The 17,450-nt window shown below is 41.3% G+C and overlaps 2 protein-coding genes across 15 annotated transcripts in view; one reads left to right on the top strand and one right to left on the bottom strand.

The window, feature by feature from the left end:
- Positions 1-1,768, bottom strand: part of slmapa (sarcolemma associated protein a) — a 169,386-nt gene extending 167,618 nt beyond the window's left edge. For 6 of the 14 annotated variants that reach the window (XM_045705712.1, XM_045705711.1, XM_045705709.1 and 3 more), the window contains exon 1: positions 61-1,762. In XM_045705712.1, coding sequence (XP_045561668.1) covers positions 61-258 — 198 coding nt within the window. In that variant the 5' untranslated portion in view covers positions 259-1,762. Of the gene's footprint in view, positions 1-60 lie in introns of all 14 variants that reach the window. The other 8 variants (XM_045705710.1, XM_045705707.1, XM_045705721.1 and 5 more) reach the window with 6 other exon arrangements.
- Positions 1,769-13,492: 11,724 nt separating this feature from the next.
- Positions 13,493-17,450, top strand: part of dennd6a (DENN/MADD domain containing 6A) — a 31,532-nt gene continuing 27,574 nt past the window's right edge. Inside the window, exons 1-3 of the mRNA XM_014168418.2 lie at positions 13,493-13,829; positions 14,102-14,140; positions 14,244-14,286. Of these exons, the coding sequence (XP_014023893.1) occupies positions 13,605-13,829; positions 14,102-14,140; positions 14,244-14,286 (307 nt within the window). The 5' untranslated portion in view covers positions 13,493-13,604. The remainder of the gene's footprint in view (positions 13,830-14,101; positions 14,141-14,243; positions 14,287-17,450) is intronic.

Here is a 17,450-nt window from a genome sequence, read left to right on the forward strand (position 1 = left end):
GATTGTACCAAGTAAAGTAAAAACACTAGTAGGTATCATCCGACTGGTTAACAGACTCACCTTGCCAGTCTTGTGATCGAACCAGAGAAGAGCATGGTTCCTTGATAGAACCTTGCAGTCGAACGTAGCATTGTTCTGAGCGGGTCGGCATCGTGCCACAGAGCGCCCGATCTTGACTGGCTCGTCCAGGTAGACATGACGTTCCTGAAAAGGGTGTGAATTCGGACGGCAGGAGAAAACGGCCAGCGCTGAAGGCATTGATGATGGCTTAGGAGTGTTACTCCAACCGGAGACTAAAGACAAGGTTTCTTGATCCAGAATGACAACGTCCCTAAGTCTTCAATCATCGGCTGTTAATTCAATTTAGCCTAGCTATTCCCGCTGGCTGGCTGGCTATTCTATTTTGAGTTAAGCACTAACTAGCTATCAAACATTATATTCATTTTGACGTTTTTTTTCCCCAACGAGAAACGTAACCAATACTCTTGTAAATCTAACGAGTAAAAAATAAAAAATAAAAAAGGGTTTTGGACTATCTTTCTACAGAGCTACATTACGTCCACTGAATGTTATTCAACACGGCTATGTACAGGTCAGAATTCTGACTAGCCAGAATTGCATGACGATAGTAACAGTAGCCGTCTAGAAAATATCTAATCACGTCCATCAAAACGTACAGGGAAAGAAGCTATATTGAGCAGGCTAGTGTGGCACCCAATATCTTTAGCCCAGCAACGGATAAATCCAGATTGGTAGTTTATACAAACTATTTGACCAGTGCGGAGTTTCCTATCCCTGCGCCTGAATGATGATGATACGGCTATTGAAACACACCCGCTGTCAATCTGACCGTGGTTTAACAGGTCATTAATACGTTCTTTTTCTATAGAGTTTGTATTTTAACTATAGAGTTTGTGTCATTACGTTTTGTTTATCCTACGCACTATAGACGGGTGCGATATAAGAACATCTGACCTTGTTTGTTAGCTAGCTCGCTAAGCAGCTAATGCAAACCTCTAGCCACTCCCAACTCAGGCAGACTAGCAAGCTAATATTGAGTTTCAGGGCCCTGAACAGAAACAAATCTTTATAATCTCGAAGCCAAATGTTCCAAACTGCTGCAAAGACAACCCTTAGATCTAAAATGGGTATTGCAGCGGGATGTAGAGGTTGATGTACCCAATACAAAAACCCTGCAGTTTGGCTGTTTGTTGGCAACTACCCAGATATAACTATAAAAATTCAAAAAAAAAAAAAAAAGAACGCTAGCTAGCTAACTATGCTAACGTGCTAACAACTTGTAATTCAACCGGAGCGGCCTCTTCGGGTGAATTGTCGACTGGTGCTCAACCAACTCTTGAATAACGCTACTTCAGGTAAAATAGTCAATTTGAGACAAGCAACTAAAACACAACTAACGTTAGCTAGTAAAGTGGGCCCCTCTTCAAAGCAAACGTTAGCCGAGTCGCAAAGTGTTAGCTAGGATGGATAGCCTTGCTAGCTAGTTAGCTAGTTAGCTAGCTGACAGAACAGACACGGAAAAACCGTGACGAGTTTCGGCTAGCATCCTCAATCCAGTTGCTAATCTTCTGAAGATTTCCAAGTTTAAACCACAACTTATCGATGGCACAAGATGTGAATATATATATATATTTTTTTTTTTTTTTACAGAATTATTCCGTTGAACTGGGTAAACTTTCGAAAGACTTGTCCTCTTCCACAACAATCCGTAGCCATACTGAAATGAAATAATACACACAAACAGACCGGTAAGCGCCGTGTAGCGCACGCGACATAGCCATGACGTAATTAGAGGGCGGGATCGATATTCAAATTGACAACATGGGGATCCAATCAGAATAGACATTCATCACACGCTGCAACGTTATATGCAAATATTGTTTATGTGGTTAAAAAAAAAAGAATTTCTATTGGAAACACTTGTATTACTTTTTCTGTCATTTACATTTTAGCAGACGCTCTTATCCAGGGCGACTTACAGTAGTGAATGCATACATTTCATTTCATTTTTTTTTTTTGTACTGGCCCCCCGTGGGAATCAAACCCACAACCCTGGCTTTGCACACACCATGCTGGCGTTGCACACACCATGCTCTACCAACTGAGCCACAGGGAAGACTACTTCCCTATATTGACTACTGTCAATGATAGATCTTAAGTTATGATATAATGGGGTGGCAGGTTAGCCGAGTGGTTTAGAGCTTTGGGCTAGTAACCGGAAGGTTGCTAGATCGAATCCCCCGAGCTGACGAGGTAAAATCTGTCATTCTGCCCCTGAACAAGGCACTGTTCCTAGGCAAATCTGATTAATTAGACATTCAGAAAAGTCATTTCTGAATCCCAAGGGACTTAATTAGGGAAAGATTGTAAGATTTGTTCAAAGACTTTAAAAGGTATCAACCCACCTGCTCCCTTCTTTATAATCACTGATATGTGAGTTACATGCAAACCTCACCGGCCACGTTGCTTGCGCCAGCGTTGCAAAATAAATGTACACATACTGTGTTATTCAATCATTTCACCAACACCGCTTGCTCATGTCTGTGTCTGCATAACCAAGCGCTAAAATAGAACTTGTTTCTATAGACTTGCCACAAGTCCCTTCCTAATTGGATGTCAGGAAGATACAAACCCACATGGATACGGCACAAAAAAAAATGTGGATTAGTCGTCTGAGTAGAGAAAAACAAGATTTTGTACGACTCCAGGTCAAAATTATACAAAAGAACCAGCTTGAAATAGGACAATATACATTATATTATATATAATATAATAATAATATATAATAATTATAATAATTATAATAATTATAATAATATAATAATGTATATAATTATAATTATAATATATAATAATTATAAATATATAATAATATATAATATATATAAATATAATAATATTATTATATACATTACATTATATACATATATAAAATAACAACCCAATGTTTATCTCCCAGGACAAGCTAGCTAAATGTCATTGAATGTTTCACGTGTGTTTCTACCTGCCCCCCCCCACCCCTTAATTAATACAGTTGTTTTTAATTGTTTAACCTGCGTCTCATGATCACATCAACATGTGCACGTGGACGCACGCGTTTTGCCTTGTCGACAGCATGTTAAGTTTCCTCACTATATCAACAGGAAAGAATAATTGGTTCAACTTTTCAAATAGCTGGTAATGTGCTCAGATTTATATCACCTGAAGAAGAAGAAAATACATGCACGAGACACATGCGTACTCGCCGAGCACCTGCATGTGTCTACATGATTCAGGTGATAGACATCTGGACACAAATCTGAATGCACTTTGAAAAGTTTATGGAATCATACTTTGTTGTGGATATATTTTCTTCTTCTCACAATCCTGAAGAAAAAGAAATGCACAGCTATTAAAGGCGAGGTGCTGGCCAAGCGGAGTAGAAAACTAGAAAATAAGGGAGAGCCGCACACTCTAGGAGCTCAGATGTAAAAAAAGTTTCATATCCAACGTTTCTACAGCCAAGCTGTCTTCATCAGGGTATGGCTGTGTTAATTATCATAGCCTGGTGAAGACGGCCTGGCTGTGGAAACGTTGGATAATACATTTTTGCATCTGAGCTCCTAGAATGTATATAGCCTCCCTTATTTTCAAGTTTTCTCTCACAATCCTACCTGCAAAAGGTCCAACCGCACAGACAACCAGTAAAGGAAGCTAAAATATAATTTTATTCAACATTCTGACTTGGAGAGTTCATGTGAGGAAACTTACCTGTTTCAAACGCGCATTTCTGTCCGACTTAGAATTCAATGCAGTTCAACATTAGGTTTCTAGCCAATGTTTCCACCTCTGTGACCATGTTTACATGCGCACCGATATCCTGTTATTATTCGGGATACTCAAGTATTCCGTTTTTTGAGTTGAGCGTATAAACATAATATCCCGTTTTCAATAACCCGAAAAAACTTGTATCCCGGTTATGAGAAACCCGGATAATATGCCTGGGATATGCTAATCTAAGATGGGATACTGTGGCATGTTAACATCTTATCCCGATAACTGATGTTTTTGCAGTCTTCGCAGGCTCAGTTTCACATATCAAAGCTCAAGGCTCATCACTAAGCTAAGGATCCTGGGACTAAACGCCTCCCTCTGCAACTGGATCCTGGACTTCCTGACGAGCCACCCCCAGGTGGTGAGGGTAGGTAACAACACATCTGCCACGCTGATCCTCAACACAGAGGCCCCTCAGGGGTGCGTGCTCAGTCCCCTCCTGTACTCCCTGTTCAGTCATGACTGCACGGCCAGGCACGACTCCAACACTATCATTAAGTTTGCTGACGACACAACAGTGGCAGGCCTGATCACCGACAACGATGACACAGCCTGTAGGGAGGAGGTCAGAGACCTGGCCGTGTGGTGCCAGGACAACAACCTCTCCCTCAACGTGATCAAGACAAAGGAGTTGATTGTGGACTTCAGGAAAAGGAGGACCGAGCACACCCCCATTCTCATCGACGGGGCTGTAGTGGAGCAGGTTGAGAGCCTCAAGTTCCTTGGTGTCCACATCACCAACAAACGATCATGGTCCAAACACACCAAGACAGTCGTGAAGAGAGCACGACAAAAACTATTCCCCCTCAGGAGACTGAAAAGATTTGGCATGGGTCCTCGGATCCTCACAAAGTTCTACAGCTGCACCATCGAGATCATCCTGACCGGTTGCATCACTGCCTGGTACGGCAACTGCTCGGCCTCCGACCATAAGGCACAACAACGGTTAGTGCATACAGCCCAGTACATCACTGGGGCCAAGCTTCCTGCCATCCAGGATCTCTATACCAGGCGGTGTCAGAGGAAGGCCCTAAAAATTGTCAACGACTTCAGCCCCCCCTTGTCATAGACTGTTCTGTCTGCTACTGCAGGGCAAGCGGTACCGGAGCGCCAAGTCTAGGTCCAAAAGGCTTCCAGCTTCTACCCCCAAGCCATGAGACTCCTGAACAGGTAATCAACTGGCTACCCAGACTATTTGCATTGACCCCTCTTTTATGCTGCTGCTACTCTCTGTTATTATCTTTGCATAGTCACTTCAACTCTATCTACATGTACATATTACCTTAATTACCTCAACTAACCTGTGCCCCCGCACATTGACTCTGTACCGGTACCCCCTGTATATAGCCTCCACATTGACTCTGTACCGGTACCCCCCTGTATATAGCCTCCACATTGATTCAGTACCGGTACCCCCTGTATATAGCCTCCACATTGACTCTGTACCGGTACCCCCTGTATATAGTCTCCACATTGACTCTGTACCGGTACCCCCTGTATATAGCCTCCACATTGACTCTGTACCGGTACCCCCTGTATATAGCCTCCACATTGACTCTGTACCGGTACCCCCTGTATATAGCCTCCACATTGACTCTGTACCGGTACCCCCTGTATATAGCCTCCACATTGACTCTGTACCGGTACCCCCTGTATATAGCCTCCACATTGACTCTGTACCGGTACCCCCTGTATATAGCCTCCACATTGACTCTGTACCGGTACCCCCTGTATATAGCCTCCACATTGACTCTGTACCGGTACCCCCTGTATTTAGCCTCCACATTGACTCTGTACCGGTACCCCCTGTATATAACCTCCACATTGACTCTGTACCGGTACCCCCCTGTATATAGCCTCCACATTGACTCTGTACCGGTACCCCCTGTATATAGCCTCCACATTGACTCAGTACCGGTACCCCCTGTATATAGCCTCCACATTGACTCTGTACCGGTACCCCCTGTATATAGCCTCCACATTGACTCTGTACCGGTACCCCCTGTATATAGCCTCCACATTGACTCTGTACCGGTACCCCCTGTATTTAGCCTCCACATTGACTCTGTACCGGTACCCCCTGTATATAACCTCCACATTGACTCTGTACCAGTACCCCCTGTATATAGCCTCCACATTGACTCTGTACCGGTACCCCCTGTATATAGCCTCCACATTGACTCAGTACCGGTACCCCCTGTATATAGCCTCCACATTGACTCTGTACCGGTACCCCCTGTATATAGCCTCCACATTGACTCTGTACCGGTACCCCCTGTATATAGCCTCCACATTGACTCTGTACCGGTACCCCCTGTATATAGCCTCCACATTGACTCTGTACAGGGAACCCCCCTGTATATAGCCTCCACATTGACTCTGTACCGGTACCCCCTGTATATAACCTCCACATTGACTCTGTACCGGTACCCCCTGTATATAGCCTCCACATTGACTCTGTACCGGTACCCCCTGTATATAGCCTCCACATTGACTCTGTACCGGTACCCCCTGTATATAGCCTCCACATTGACTCTGTACCGGTACCCCCTGTATATAGCCTCCACATTGACTCTGTACCGGTACCCCCTGTATATAGCCTCCACATTGACTCTGTACCGGTACCCCCCTGTATATAGCCTCCACATTGACTCTGTACCGGTACCCCCTGTATATAGCCTCCACATTGACTCTGTACCGGTACCCCCTGTATATAGCCTCCACATTGACTCTGTGCACGGTACCCCCTGTATATAGCCTCCACATTGACTCTGTACCGGTACCCCCTGTATATAGCCTCCACATTGACTCTGTACCGGTACCCCCTGTATATAGCCTCCACATTGACTCTGTACCGGTACCCCCTGTATATAGCCTCCACATTGACTCTGTACCGGTACCCCCTGTATATAGCCTCCACATTGACTCTGTACCGGTACCCCCTGTATATAGCCTCCACATTGACTCTGTACCGGTACCCCCTGTATATAGCCTCCACATTGACTCTGTACCGGTACCCCCTGTATATAGCCTCCACATTGACTCTGTACCGGTACACCCTGTATATAGCCTCCACATTGACTCTGTACCGGTACCCCCTGTATATAGCCTCCACATTGACTCTGTACCGGTACCCCCTGTATATAGCCTCCACATTGACTCTGTACCGGTACCCCCTGTATATAGCCTTGCTACTCTTATTTTACTTCTTCTCTTTAATTATTTGTTATTTTATTTGTTATTTTATTGTTTATATATCTATTTTTACTTAACACTTATTTTTCTTAGAACTGCGTTGTTGATTAAAGGCTTGTAAGTAAACATTTCACTGTTGTATATGGCGCAAATACAATTTGATTTGATATATGATATGATATCATGGATGTTGTGTGATGTTTTCATCTGATCGTCAAACAAAACATGTCAACAAGTAGACTACCTGTGACAGTTTGATCCACCATAGTAATTTAGCCTGGTGTAATTAATTTACTACTGGATACTTACACCTCTAATTTAGACACGTTTCTGCTAATAATTTCCGACATTTGGTAGGCCATTTGTTTGTCAAGTAGTTTGATAAGCCTACATGCAGTTTCTTTTCTGCGATTAACTTGTTTCCCCAGAATACTAAATAAAGTAGTCCTCATCAGAATAATGACTTACATTGATAAAATTAATGCATTAGTCATCTAGTTTTCGTTTAGGGGACCGGGCGGGAAGAAAACGGAATGAACTTCAAAACAGTGGAAAGATTACTCCTGGTCGAAATGTCATCCGTTTGACCGGTTTTAAGGAAATGAAAAGCTGAGAAAACAATGAAACACTTTTCTGTTAAGTCTTCAGTTCATCTTGGGTACATATTGTATGTGATTGAAATACACATTACACATGCATTTTCTCAAGAGATGTTGAAGGAAATAAATCTTATTTTTCCAATCCTGTTCCCAAGACAAAATAAACACTTGTTGTATTATTTCACTGCAAGAAATGCAGAATTCTGCAGGTTTTAATACTATATTTTGTTATATATGGGAGGTTATAGGCTTACAGTCAGTATCCACATTTCAGTTGCTATTCCATTTAACCCATATACATAAATTAGGAATATTTTCTTCATTCATGGAAACAGGGACACTCATGAGCGGGATATCAAAGGAAAATGTAAACATCTTGTCCCGAATGAGACCTTAAGTGGGAAATGAGCTACTACGAGGAATATTGTGTGCATGTAAACGTGGTCGGTGCCTCTGTACCTCTAGTCACCATTAAGGGGCTCTCTGATCAAGGCTTTAGGCCTATGACAAACATTGTTTTTGTTTTTTTACAATGAAGATTTCAACTCAACTTCCATTGTCCTCCTAGTCTCTCTCTCTCTCACACACACACACACACACACACGACTGCTACTGGACTGGTATTTATTACCACTACACAATGTTTATTTATTATTATTATTATTTTTTTAAATTTGACCTTTATTTAACTAGGCAAGTCAGTTAAGAACAAATTCTTATTTACAATGACGGCCTACCGGGGAACAGTGGGTTAACTGCCTTGTTCAGGGGGCAGAACGACAGAACGACAGCTCGATCTTGCAGCCTTTCGGTTACTAGTCCAACGCTCCAACCACTAGGCTACGCTGCCACTGAACAATCTATTTCTTAATTCCCCTGCACATGTCCAAATATCCTACTTCTTGTATTATATTTCTGAAAAACATTATAGCCTATTTTAATTAATTTGAGCTTTTATTTTGTAGTACGATTCCATTGTGAGTTGCATTGTTGAGAGGTGAACCTGCAAGGAAGCGTTTTATTTCACTGTATACTCCAGCTACATTGAGTGTATAAAACATTAAGAACACCTGCTCTTTCCATGACAGACTGACTCAATATTAGGAAGGTGTTCCTAATGTTTTGTACACTCAGTGTATATCATGTTTATATGACAAATGAACAAACTTGAACTTGAGAGTACTTTGCATAGTAGTTACACCAGGTCAGTGACATGTCTAAGGAGGGAAACACATATACATTTAGTGGGTGATAGCTAGAGCCATAAAGTAGCTAGGAAAAACTCATGGCCTTAAGTAAACCACATAGCACATTTCCTGGCCCTAAATCTCTCACAAAAACCTCCAAAATAAAGACTGGGATGACTTTGGGGAATGGACAACAGCTGTTCTGGGGTTCACCAGGGTCTTGGACCCCCTCCCTCTCTGTAATCTCATTGTTTTGTCAGTGTTGTGGCTAATAGAGGAATTAAAGGATTTGCCCTTTAGATTATGATGATGAATCTCATGATGTCACAAAACATGGTTTTGTGTTTTGATGCGGTGTTCGACCAACATGATTCAGTGTTTTGCAATTATAGGATTTCTTAAAATTTTTATTTCAACAAATTAAATACAATTAAATGAAAGATAAGGCAGTAGTTGCCACCGAAGCCACTATCCGAAATGTGAGTTTTTAACATTTGGTTTTGACTAAGGGGGAAGAGCCAGACCATGCTTGTTCTTGAATCTCTACATTGGTGGCAGTGCCGGGATAGTGGGGTTTGCAATTCGGATAGCAATTCTGTTTGTGAGATAAGGAATATATGTCTACGATTAGGTGTTCTAGATATTTGGAGACATAAGAACCCAGATTAGATTATGTTTACATGGAGTACTAAAGATTTATCTACACGATCCCGTATTGATTTCTGTCTGATATCTGAAGATATGGCTGACAAGGTCGATACAGTCTCGATTGAACCATCAATTTTAACAGACCACAAAGGGATCTCAATAAAGATAAATATGCATGGTTTGTCAACAACAAAAAAGTTAGTAAAGGTTACTGGAAAATGAACAAGACTTTACTAGAGAATGAAGTATTTAAGAAGGAAGTAGCAGGAATTATTGATAAATACTGGAATTGTGCCTGTGTTATGAATACGTTTGGAAGTTACTGGGAGCAAATTAAATTTGATAAAAGGCTTTTGGCTATTTCAATGGGGGAAAAAATTGCTCGTGCCAAGAGAGAGAAAGGATATGACATCATAAAGGGAATAATGGATTATACAAAAAAAAACTGAACTAATTAATCAGGAATTACTGGAGCTATCATCATAGCAAATGCAGTTATACTGTATCTACGAGGAAAAGGCTCGGGGAGCGTTTGTAAGATCAAGACGAAAATGGATGGAAGAGGGAAAGAAAAATACAAAATATTTCTTTAATTTAGAAAAAAAAAGGGCAGGCGAAAAGACTTCCATATGTAAATTAATGAATAATAATACTCCCAATGAAAATCTAAAAGAAATCTCTCAGCATGTTGCCCAGTTTTATCAGAATCTGTATACGTCAGCTCAGCCAACTTCCAATATGGATATTTTCTTAGACAATGTAGCAAACATTGCTAAGAAGATAGATAATGATTTCAGGGATTTTTGTGATGATGAGTTATCTGAAATTGAGATAAAAGAATGGATTAAAAGCTTTAAGGACAATAGGTCCCCTGGAAATGATGGTTAAATAAGCGAGTTTTATAAAGCATTCAATGATCAATTGATTCCTTTCATTGTTGCTATGTTTCAAGAATCAATAGAAAAAAGGGGAGTTACCGGCTTCCTTAAAGCAAGGTGTAATTACTTTGATTCCCAAACCTAATAAGGATACTCTTTATATAGACAACTGGAGACCCGTTAGCCTGTTGAATAATGATGGGGAAATGCTACAAGACCATGGTGCTTGCCTACGGAGCTGTGAGGGGAACGGCACCCCCGTACCTTCAAGCTCTGATCAGTCCCTACACCCAAAGAAGGGCACTGCGTTCATCCACCTCTGGCCTGCTGCCCCCCCCCTACCTCTGCGGAAGCACAGTTCCCGCTCAGCCCAGTCAAAACTGTTCGCTTCTCTGGCACCCCAATGGTGGAACAAGCTCCCTCACGACGCCAGGACAGCGGAGTCAATCACCATCTTCCGGAGACACCTGAAACCCCACCTCTTTAAGGAATACCTGGGATAGGATAAAGTAATCCTTCTAACCACCCCCCCAAAAAAGATATAGATGTACTATTGTAAAGTGGTTGTTCCACTGGATATCATAAGGTGAATGCACCAATTTGTAAGTCGCTCTGGATAAGAGCGTCTGCTAAATGACGTAAATGTAAGTGTATTTGCCCTTGTATTTGCTAAGAGGTTGAAACAAGGCTTGCATCATATAATTGATGAAGAACAATCTGGTTTTATGCACGGGCGACACATTAGTAATAACATCAGGTTGATCTTAGATATGATTGACTATAATGACCTCATCCTTGATGATAGTTTTCTTATGTTTGTTGATTTTATAAAGCTTTTGACATTGTAAAACATGAGTTTATGTTCAAAGCAATACTTTTTGTGGGGTTTGGTGACTTTTTGTTGTTGAAAGCAGTCCAAACTTTATATAGTGGTTGTACTAGCTCTGTAAAATTAGCTCACGGGACATCCCAAAGATTTGATATTGGCCGTGGCATTCGGCAGGGCTGCCCAATTAGTCCATTTTTATTTGTATTGGTCACTCAAATTATGGCTCTTCATATCAAGAAAGGGAATTTTCAAGGTGTTTCAGCACTTGGCAATGAATTTAAACTATGTCAACTGGCTGATGACCACCACCACCATATTTTTAAGAGACAGGAAATAGGTTTCTAAAGCAGTTTCCTGTATTGAAGACTTTTCCTTAGTTTCAGGTTTGAAAATTAATATCAATAAGTCAGTCTTATTTCCACTCAAGGACAGTGTTTTACAGGAAGTATATGGTATCCCAATTAAAGATAAGGTTACTTATCTTGGAATTGTTATATGCAAGGATGAAAAACAAAGGAGTGAATTGAACTTTAACCCCCATTATTGAGAAAACAAAGAAGAAATTGAACCTCTGGTTGATGAGAGATATTTCGTTACACGGTCGGGTTTTATTATCCAAAGCTGAAGGGTTATCCAGATCGGTTTATGTATCGTTATCACTTGACTTACCACCTAAAATTGTAAAGGACTTAGATAAGATTCTTTATCATTTTATTTGGAGGAACAAACCTCACTATCTACGAAAAGATATTCTCAAGAATACCCAAGAACAAGGAGGTCTTGAGGTTTTAGATTTCAATACTCTAAATAATACTTTTAAAATAAATTGGATTCTGAAGTATGTTAAGAACCAGAACAGTTTTTGGAATGTCTTCCCTAAGTATTTATTTCACTCTGTTGGTGGTTTAGGATTTTTGCTTCGATGTCATTTTGATATTGATAAAATCCCAGTAAAATTGGCCAAATTCCATAAGCAGGCAATTTTAGCTTGGATGTTAACGTATAAACACAATTTTTCCCCTCACAGATACTTTATATGGGACACCAAAGATATACGATTAAAACATTTAAAAAAAATTCGTAACTGGTCTGATAATAAAATTATTTTGGTTGGTCAGTTACTGAATGAGGATGGATATCTACTCTCATATGGGGAATTTCTTGATAAGTTTAAAATTCCAATAACCCTGAAAGAATATGCAATTGTTTTTGATGCGATTCCAAGGGGGTTTGTATCTCTTTTAAATTGCTCTGTGGTTGATGTAAGTAACATAGATGTATATGAAAATATATTCATTGGCAATAGTAACATCAAAGATACATGTAGTAATAAACAGATTAGGAATATTGTTTGTTAAACTACAATTCCCTCAGCAAGATTCTTTTGGTCAAATATCTATGGTGATATACAATGGGGGAAAGCATGGAAAATTGCTAACTAATATTGTATCAGTAATAAAGTAAAGGAAGTTTCATTTAAAATGTTACATAGAATTTATCCTGTGAAATATGATTTGGAAAGAATCAAGCTGAATATTGACTATAAATGTGATTTCTGTGGAATAGAGAAGGATACCATTTTGCATTTGTTTTTTTGCCTGTATTTATAGCAGAATTTTTTGGATTGACATACAGAATTTTGTTACAAAAAAAATAGGACCTGTTGTACTATTTCGGTCCCGTGTGGCTCAGTTGGTAGAGCATGGTGTTTGCAATGCCAGGGTTGTGGGTTTGATTCCCATGGGGGACCAGTATGAAGAAGAAAAAAAATAATGTATGAAATGTATGCACTCACTCTGGATAAGAGCGTCTGCTAAATGACTAAAATGTAAATGTATTTAATTGTTTTGATATAATGATTTATTTCAGAAATGCTGACATAGATAAAGATGTAGTATATTTAATTCAACTGCTAATAATACTAGGTAAATTTCATATTCACAAATGCAAATGGTCTAATTCAAAAACCTAACTTTTTTTCACTTTATAAATGAATTTAAACAGTATGACACTACTTTAATTAACTAAAATGAAAACAAAAAGGCAATTAAAACTTATTGTATTATTAATGAATATGATTTCTTTGTTTAGGATTCCTGGCAATGTAAATAGTTTGTTTGTATGCTTGTTTACATGTGACTATTACTCTTTTGTTTGTTGATATTTGTTAATAAAAATTGTTTTTATAAAAAAATTTTTTTTTAAAACGCCCATGATTGTAGCGCAGACTAGTGGGCTAGTGCCGCTACTGCATTTCCGGTTGGAACGTTACGTACTTACGTAGCGTAGCCACGCCAGCCTACGTTTTCTGTGTATGTTTTATTTTTTTCCTCTCTCCTGTGGTGGGGTGACGTTGGTTAGCTTGCTATCGAAGGATAAAGTGACCAGTATAAAAGTTAACGATAGGAAGCATTTTCCACCGTTGGATATCGTGATGGCTTTGCAGGGCTCTGAGGAGATAGAGGAGCAACTCGCAGAGCCTGAAGAAATTGGAGACGAGGATGTGAGCATATCTCCAGCGGAAGAAATAACGTTAAACGTCGGGCCTGGAAGAGAGGAGGACACGGATTCGCTTCTCCTGCCGTGGGATCGCTTCTCTGCCTGGCTACACTGCATCTGTGTCGTCGGGTTTGATCTAGAACTCGGCCAGGCTGTGGAGGTGCAGTCAAAGACCTTTTTCCTCTACTTGTTGTCACTTCGTTAGATAGATAGCTAACTTAGCTGGCTAACTAGCTAATGGTGTAGCTAACTATAACGTTTTTTTTTTAGCAAGCTATTGGAATTTAAAAGTAACGTAATACAGTTAGCATTTAGTTAGCATTTAGTTAGCTAGCTAACCAGTGAGCTATCCGCTACGTTAGTTAGCCAACTGTTGTTTCTCTCTCTCTCTCTCTCTCTCTCTCTCTCTCTCTCTCTCTCTCTCTCTTGCAGGTCATCTACCCACACCATTCCAAACTATCCGAGAAAGAGGCAAGTTGATGTTTTTCAAAAGTAACCTCATGTATGACACTGACTGTCTTTTTGTATTGAAATGTCTCAATCAAACAAACGATCCACTTTATTTTTGTTACAGAAAACAAGTATCTGCTACTTGTCATTCCCAGACTCCAACTCAGGTAAACTCTTTCCTTCATAGTCTCTCATGAACCAGAATCTGGGTTTACACTTAACTGTTGAATATAACCATTTAACCTTTTAAACCGAGGAAGCGGTCATTCACTTGTAATTCACCAGTTTAATAATGTCAACATACGTTCGTCTCGATGAGTATCTATCGTCATATCTGCCCCCACGGCAGGTATGTACTTCCAAAAAAAAGGTCTAAATAAAGTTGAATGCAGTTTTGATGCCCATGATTTTAAAAATAGCATATTTTTTTTCTCCCATAGCTGGTAATTGAAACACGCTTCCGTTTCGCCATGCAAGTGGATATAGGCGACAGTTGGTAGCCTTCATTGCATCAGACAATGAGCTGGAGGCAGTATATGCGTTTTGAAAACATATAGGCCTTTTTGTTTGAAGGCACGTCTTAACTTGCTTCAGAGTAAAATCCGACCATATGTCATTGAAACCACTTTCTCTCCTGTTCTATTGGTTTTCAAATCAACTTTAATTGTCCATCAGCCAAAGGCACAATCCTTGTCATATTATCAACCCATGCTAGTTGATGATAATCCAAGTCACATTATCAACCCATGCTAGTTGATGATAATCCAAGTCATATTATCAACCCATGCTAGTTGATGATGATCCAAGTCATATTATCAACCCATGCTAGTTGACGATAATCCTAGTCGTATTAATCCCATGCTAGTTGTTGCATCTTTAGATCTCCTCCTTAACACATTTGTAACGGTTATTTTCACCGCTTTTGGCGACCAGTGTTTTCCAGCTAATTGCATTATGGAACAAACATTCATACATAGTCTACTGCCTTGTGCACATTTCTGCTCTTAAAATGTTTTCAACTGAACCTTCTGATCTGTTTCGTCAGCCTCATTGCTTTTTAATGTGTTTGTGTTGCCTAGGCCTACTGGTTGTATGAATTAGTGATTTATCGTCCCAAAGTCTTGTTTGGAATAGGTCTTTTTTTCCCCCTTATTTTTCTTGACAAACTGGTCAATATAATCGATAAATGTTTCTACTGTGGGGGATAGTAGATTGACATAGACTAGTGATTTTGCTGTTTGTTACTTGTCTTGTTGGCTGAGGAAAAGGTAAATGTGGACAGTTATTGTAACATCTTCAAAGTGTGCGCTGGAATTCGGTAAGAAGAACGCATACCGTTGCAGCCTCAACTTGCGTGTTCTGTTAATATGAATTACCATAATCTAAATCCGATTTCTGTTATTCTGAGCACCGTGGGTGGACGCTCTAATCAGGTTACACACCCAAATGGATATGGGTCCGGTACATTTCTCAAATGTACGATAAGTTTAAATGCTGCTGGTCTAATGTCCGGCGCCACATTTCTCTGACACGCTTGCAGTCCCACCCGTGTTAGACACGCCCCTGACACCCTGCAGTCCCACCCGCGTTAGACACGCCCCTGACACCCTGCACCAGACACTGAGTCAGTCATTTTCTCCACAGCTGATTGGGTGTCAGGCAATAGCTGAGTATATATATATATATATAAATATATATAAAGCTGTTCAAATATTTTCTCTGGACTATCCCACTTTTCTAAGTAGTAAGTACACACACACTTAGAGTACCAGTCAAACGTTTGGACACACCTACTCATTCAAGAGTTTATTTTTTTACATTGTAGAATAATAGTGAAGACATCAACACTATGAAATAACACATATGGAATTATGTAGTAACCAAAAAAGTGTTAAACAAATGAAAATATATTTTATATTCTTCAAAGTAGCCACCCTTTGCCTTGATGACAGCTTGGCTCCGTCCATGCAGAGTAAACTGTAAGAACAATCACCAAGACTAAATAAGGAAATAACAATAACGAGGCTATATGCGTAGTGGAGTTAATTAAGGTAATATGTACATGTGGATAGAGTGACTAGACAATCAGGATAGACATTTAACAGAGTAGCAGTAGCGAGTCTGTGACATCAATATATGTGTGTGGGTAGAGTCCGGAGGGTGTGTGTGTGTGTGAGTGTGGGTAGAGTCCGGTGTGTGAGTGTGGGTAGAGTCCTGTGTGTGAGTGTAGAGTCCTGTGTGTGAGTGTGGGTAGAGTCCTGTGTGTGAGTGTGGGTAGAGTCCGGTGTGTGTGTGTGTGTGGGTAGAGTCCGGTGTGTGTGTGTGTGTGTGGGTAGAGTCCGGTGTGTGTGTGTGTGTGTGGGTAGAGTCCGGTGTGTGTGTGTGTGTGGGTAGAGTCCGGTGTGTGTGTGTGTGTGGGTAGAGTCCGGTGTGTGTGTGTGTGTGTGTGGGTAGAGTCCGGTGTGTGTGTGTGTGTGGGTAGAGTCCGGTGTGTGTGTGTGTGTGGGTAGAGTCCGGTGTGTGTGTGTGTGTGGGTAGAGTCCGGTGTGTGTGTGTGTGTGGGTAGAGTCCGGTGTGTGTGTGTGTGTGGGTAGAGTCCGGTGTGTGTGTGTGTGTGGGTAGAGTCCGGTGTGTGTGTGTGTGTGGGTAGAGTCCGGTGTGTGTGTGTGTGTGGGTAGAGTCCGGTGTGTGTGTGTGTGTGGGTAGAGTCCGGTGTGTGTGTGTGTGTGGGTAGAGTCCGGTGTGTGTGTGTGTGTGGGTAGAGTCCGGTGTGTGTGTGTGGGTAGAGTCCGGTGTGTGTGTGTGTGGGTAGAGTCCGGGTGTGTGTGTGGGTAGAGTCCGGGGTGTGTGTGTGGGTAGAGTCCGGTGTGTGTGTGTGGGTAGAGTCCGTGTGTGTGTGTGGGTAGAGTCCGGTGTGTGTGTGGGTAGAGTCCGGTGTGTGTGTGGGTAGAGTCCGGTGTGTGTGTGGGTAGAGTCCGGTGTGTGTGTGGGTAGAGTCCGGTGTGTGTGTGGGTAGAGTCCGGTGTGTGTGTGGGTAGAGTCCGGTGTGTGTGTGGGTAGAGTCCGGTGTGTGTGTGGGTAGAGTCCGGTGTGTGTGTGGGTAGAGTCCGGTGTGTGTGTGGGTAGAGTCCGGTGTGTGTGGGTAGAGTCCGGTGTGTGTGGGTAGAGTCCGGTGTGTGTGTGTGTGGGTAGAGTCCGTGTGTGTGTGTGGGTAGAGTCCGGTGTGTGTGTGTGTGTGTGTGTGTGGGTAGAGTCCGGTGTGTGTGTGTGGGTAGAGTCCGGGTGTGTGTGTGTGGGTAGAGTCCGGGTGTGTGTGTGTGGGTAGAGTCCG

This window comes from Salmo salar, chromosome ssa22 (assembly GCF_905237065.1).
Source record: "Salmo salar chromosome ssa22, Ssal_v3.1, whole genome shotgun sequence".
NCBI lineage: Eukaryota > Metazoa > Chordata > Actinopteri > Salmoniformes > Salmonidae > Salmo > Salmo salar.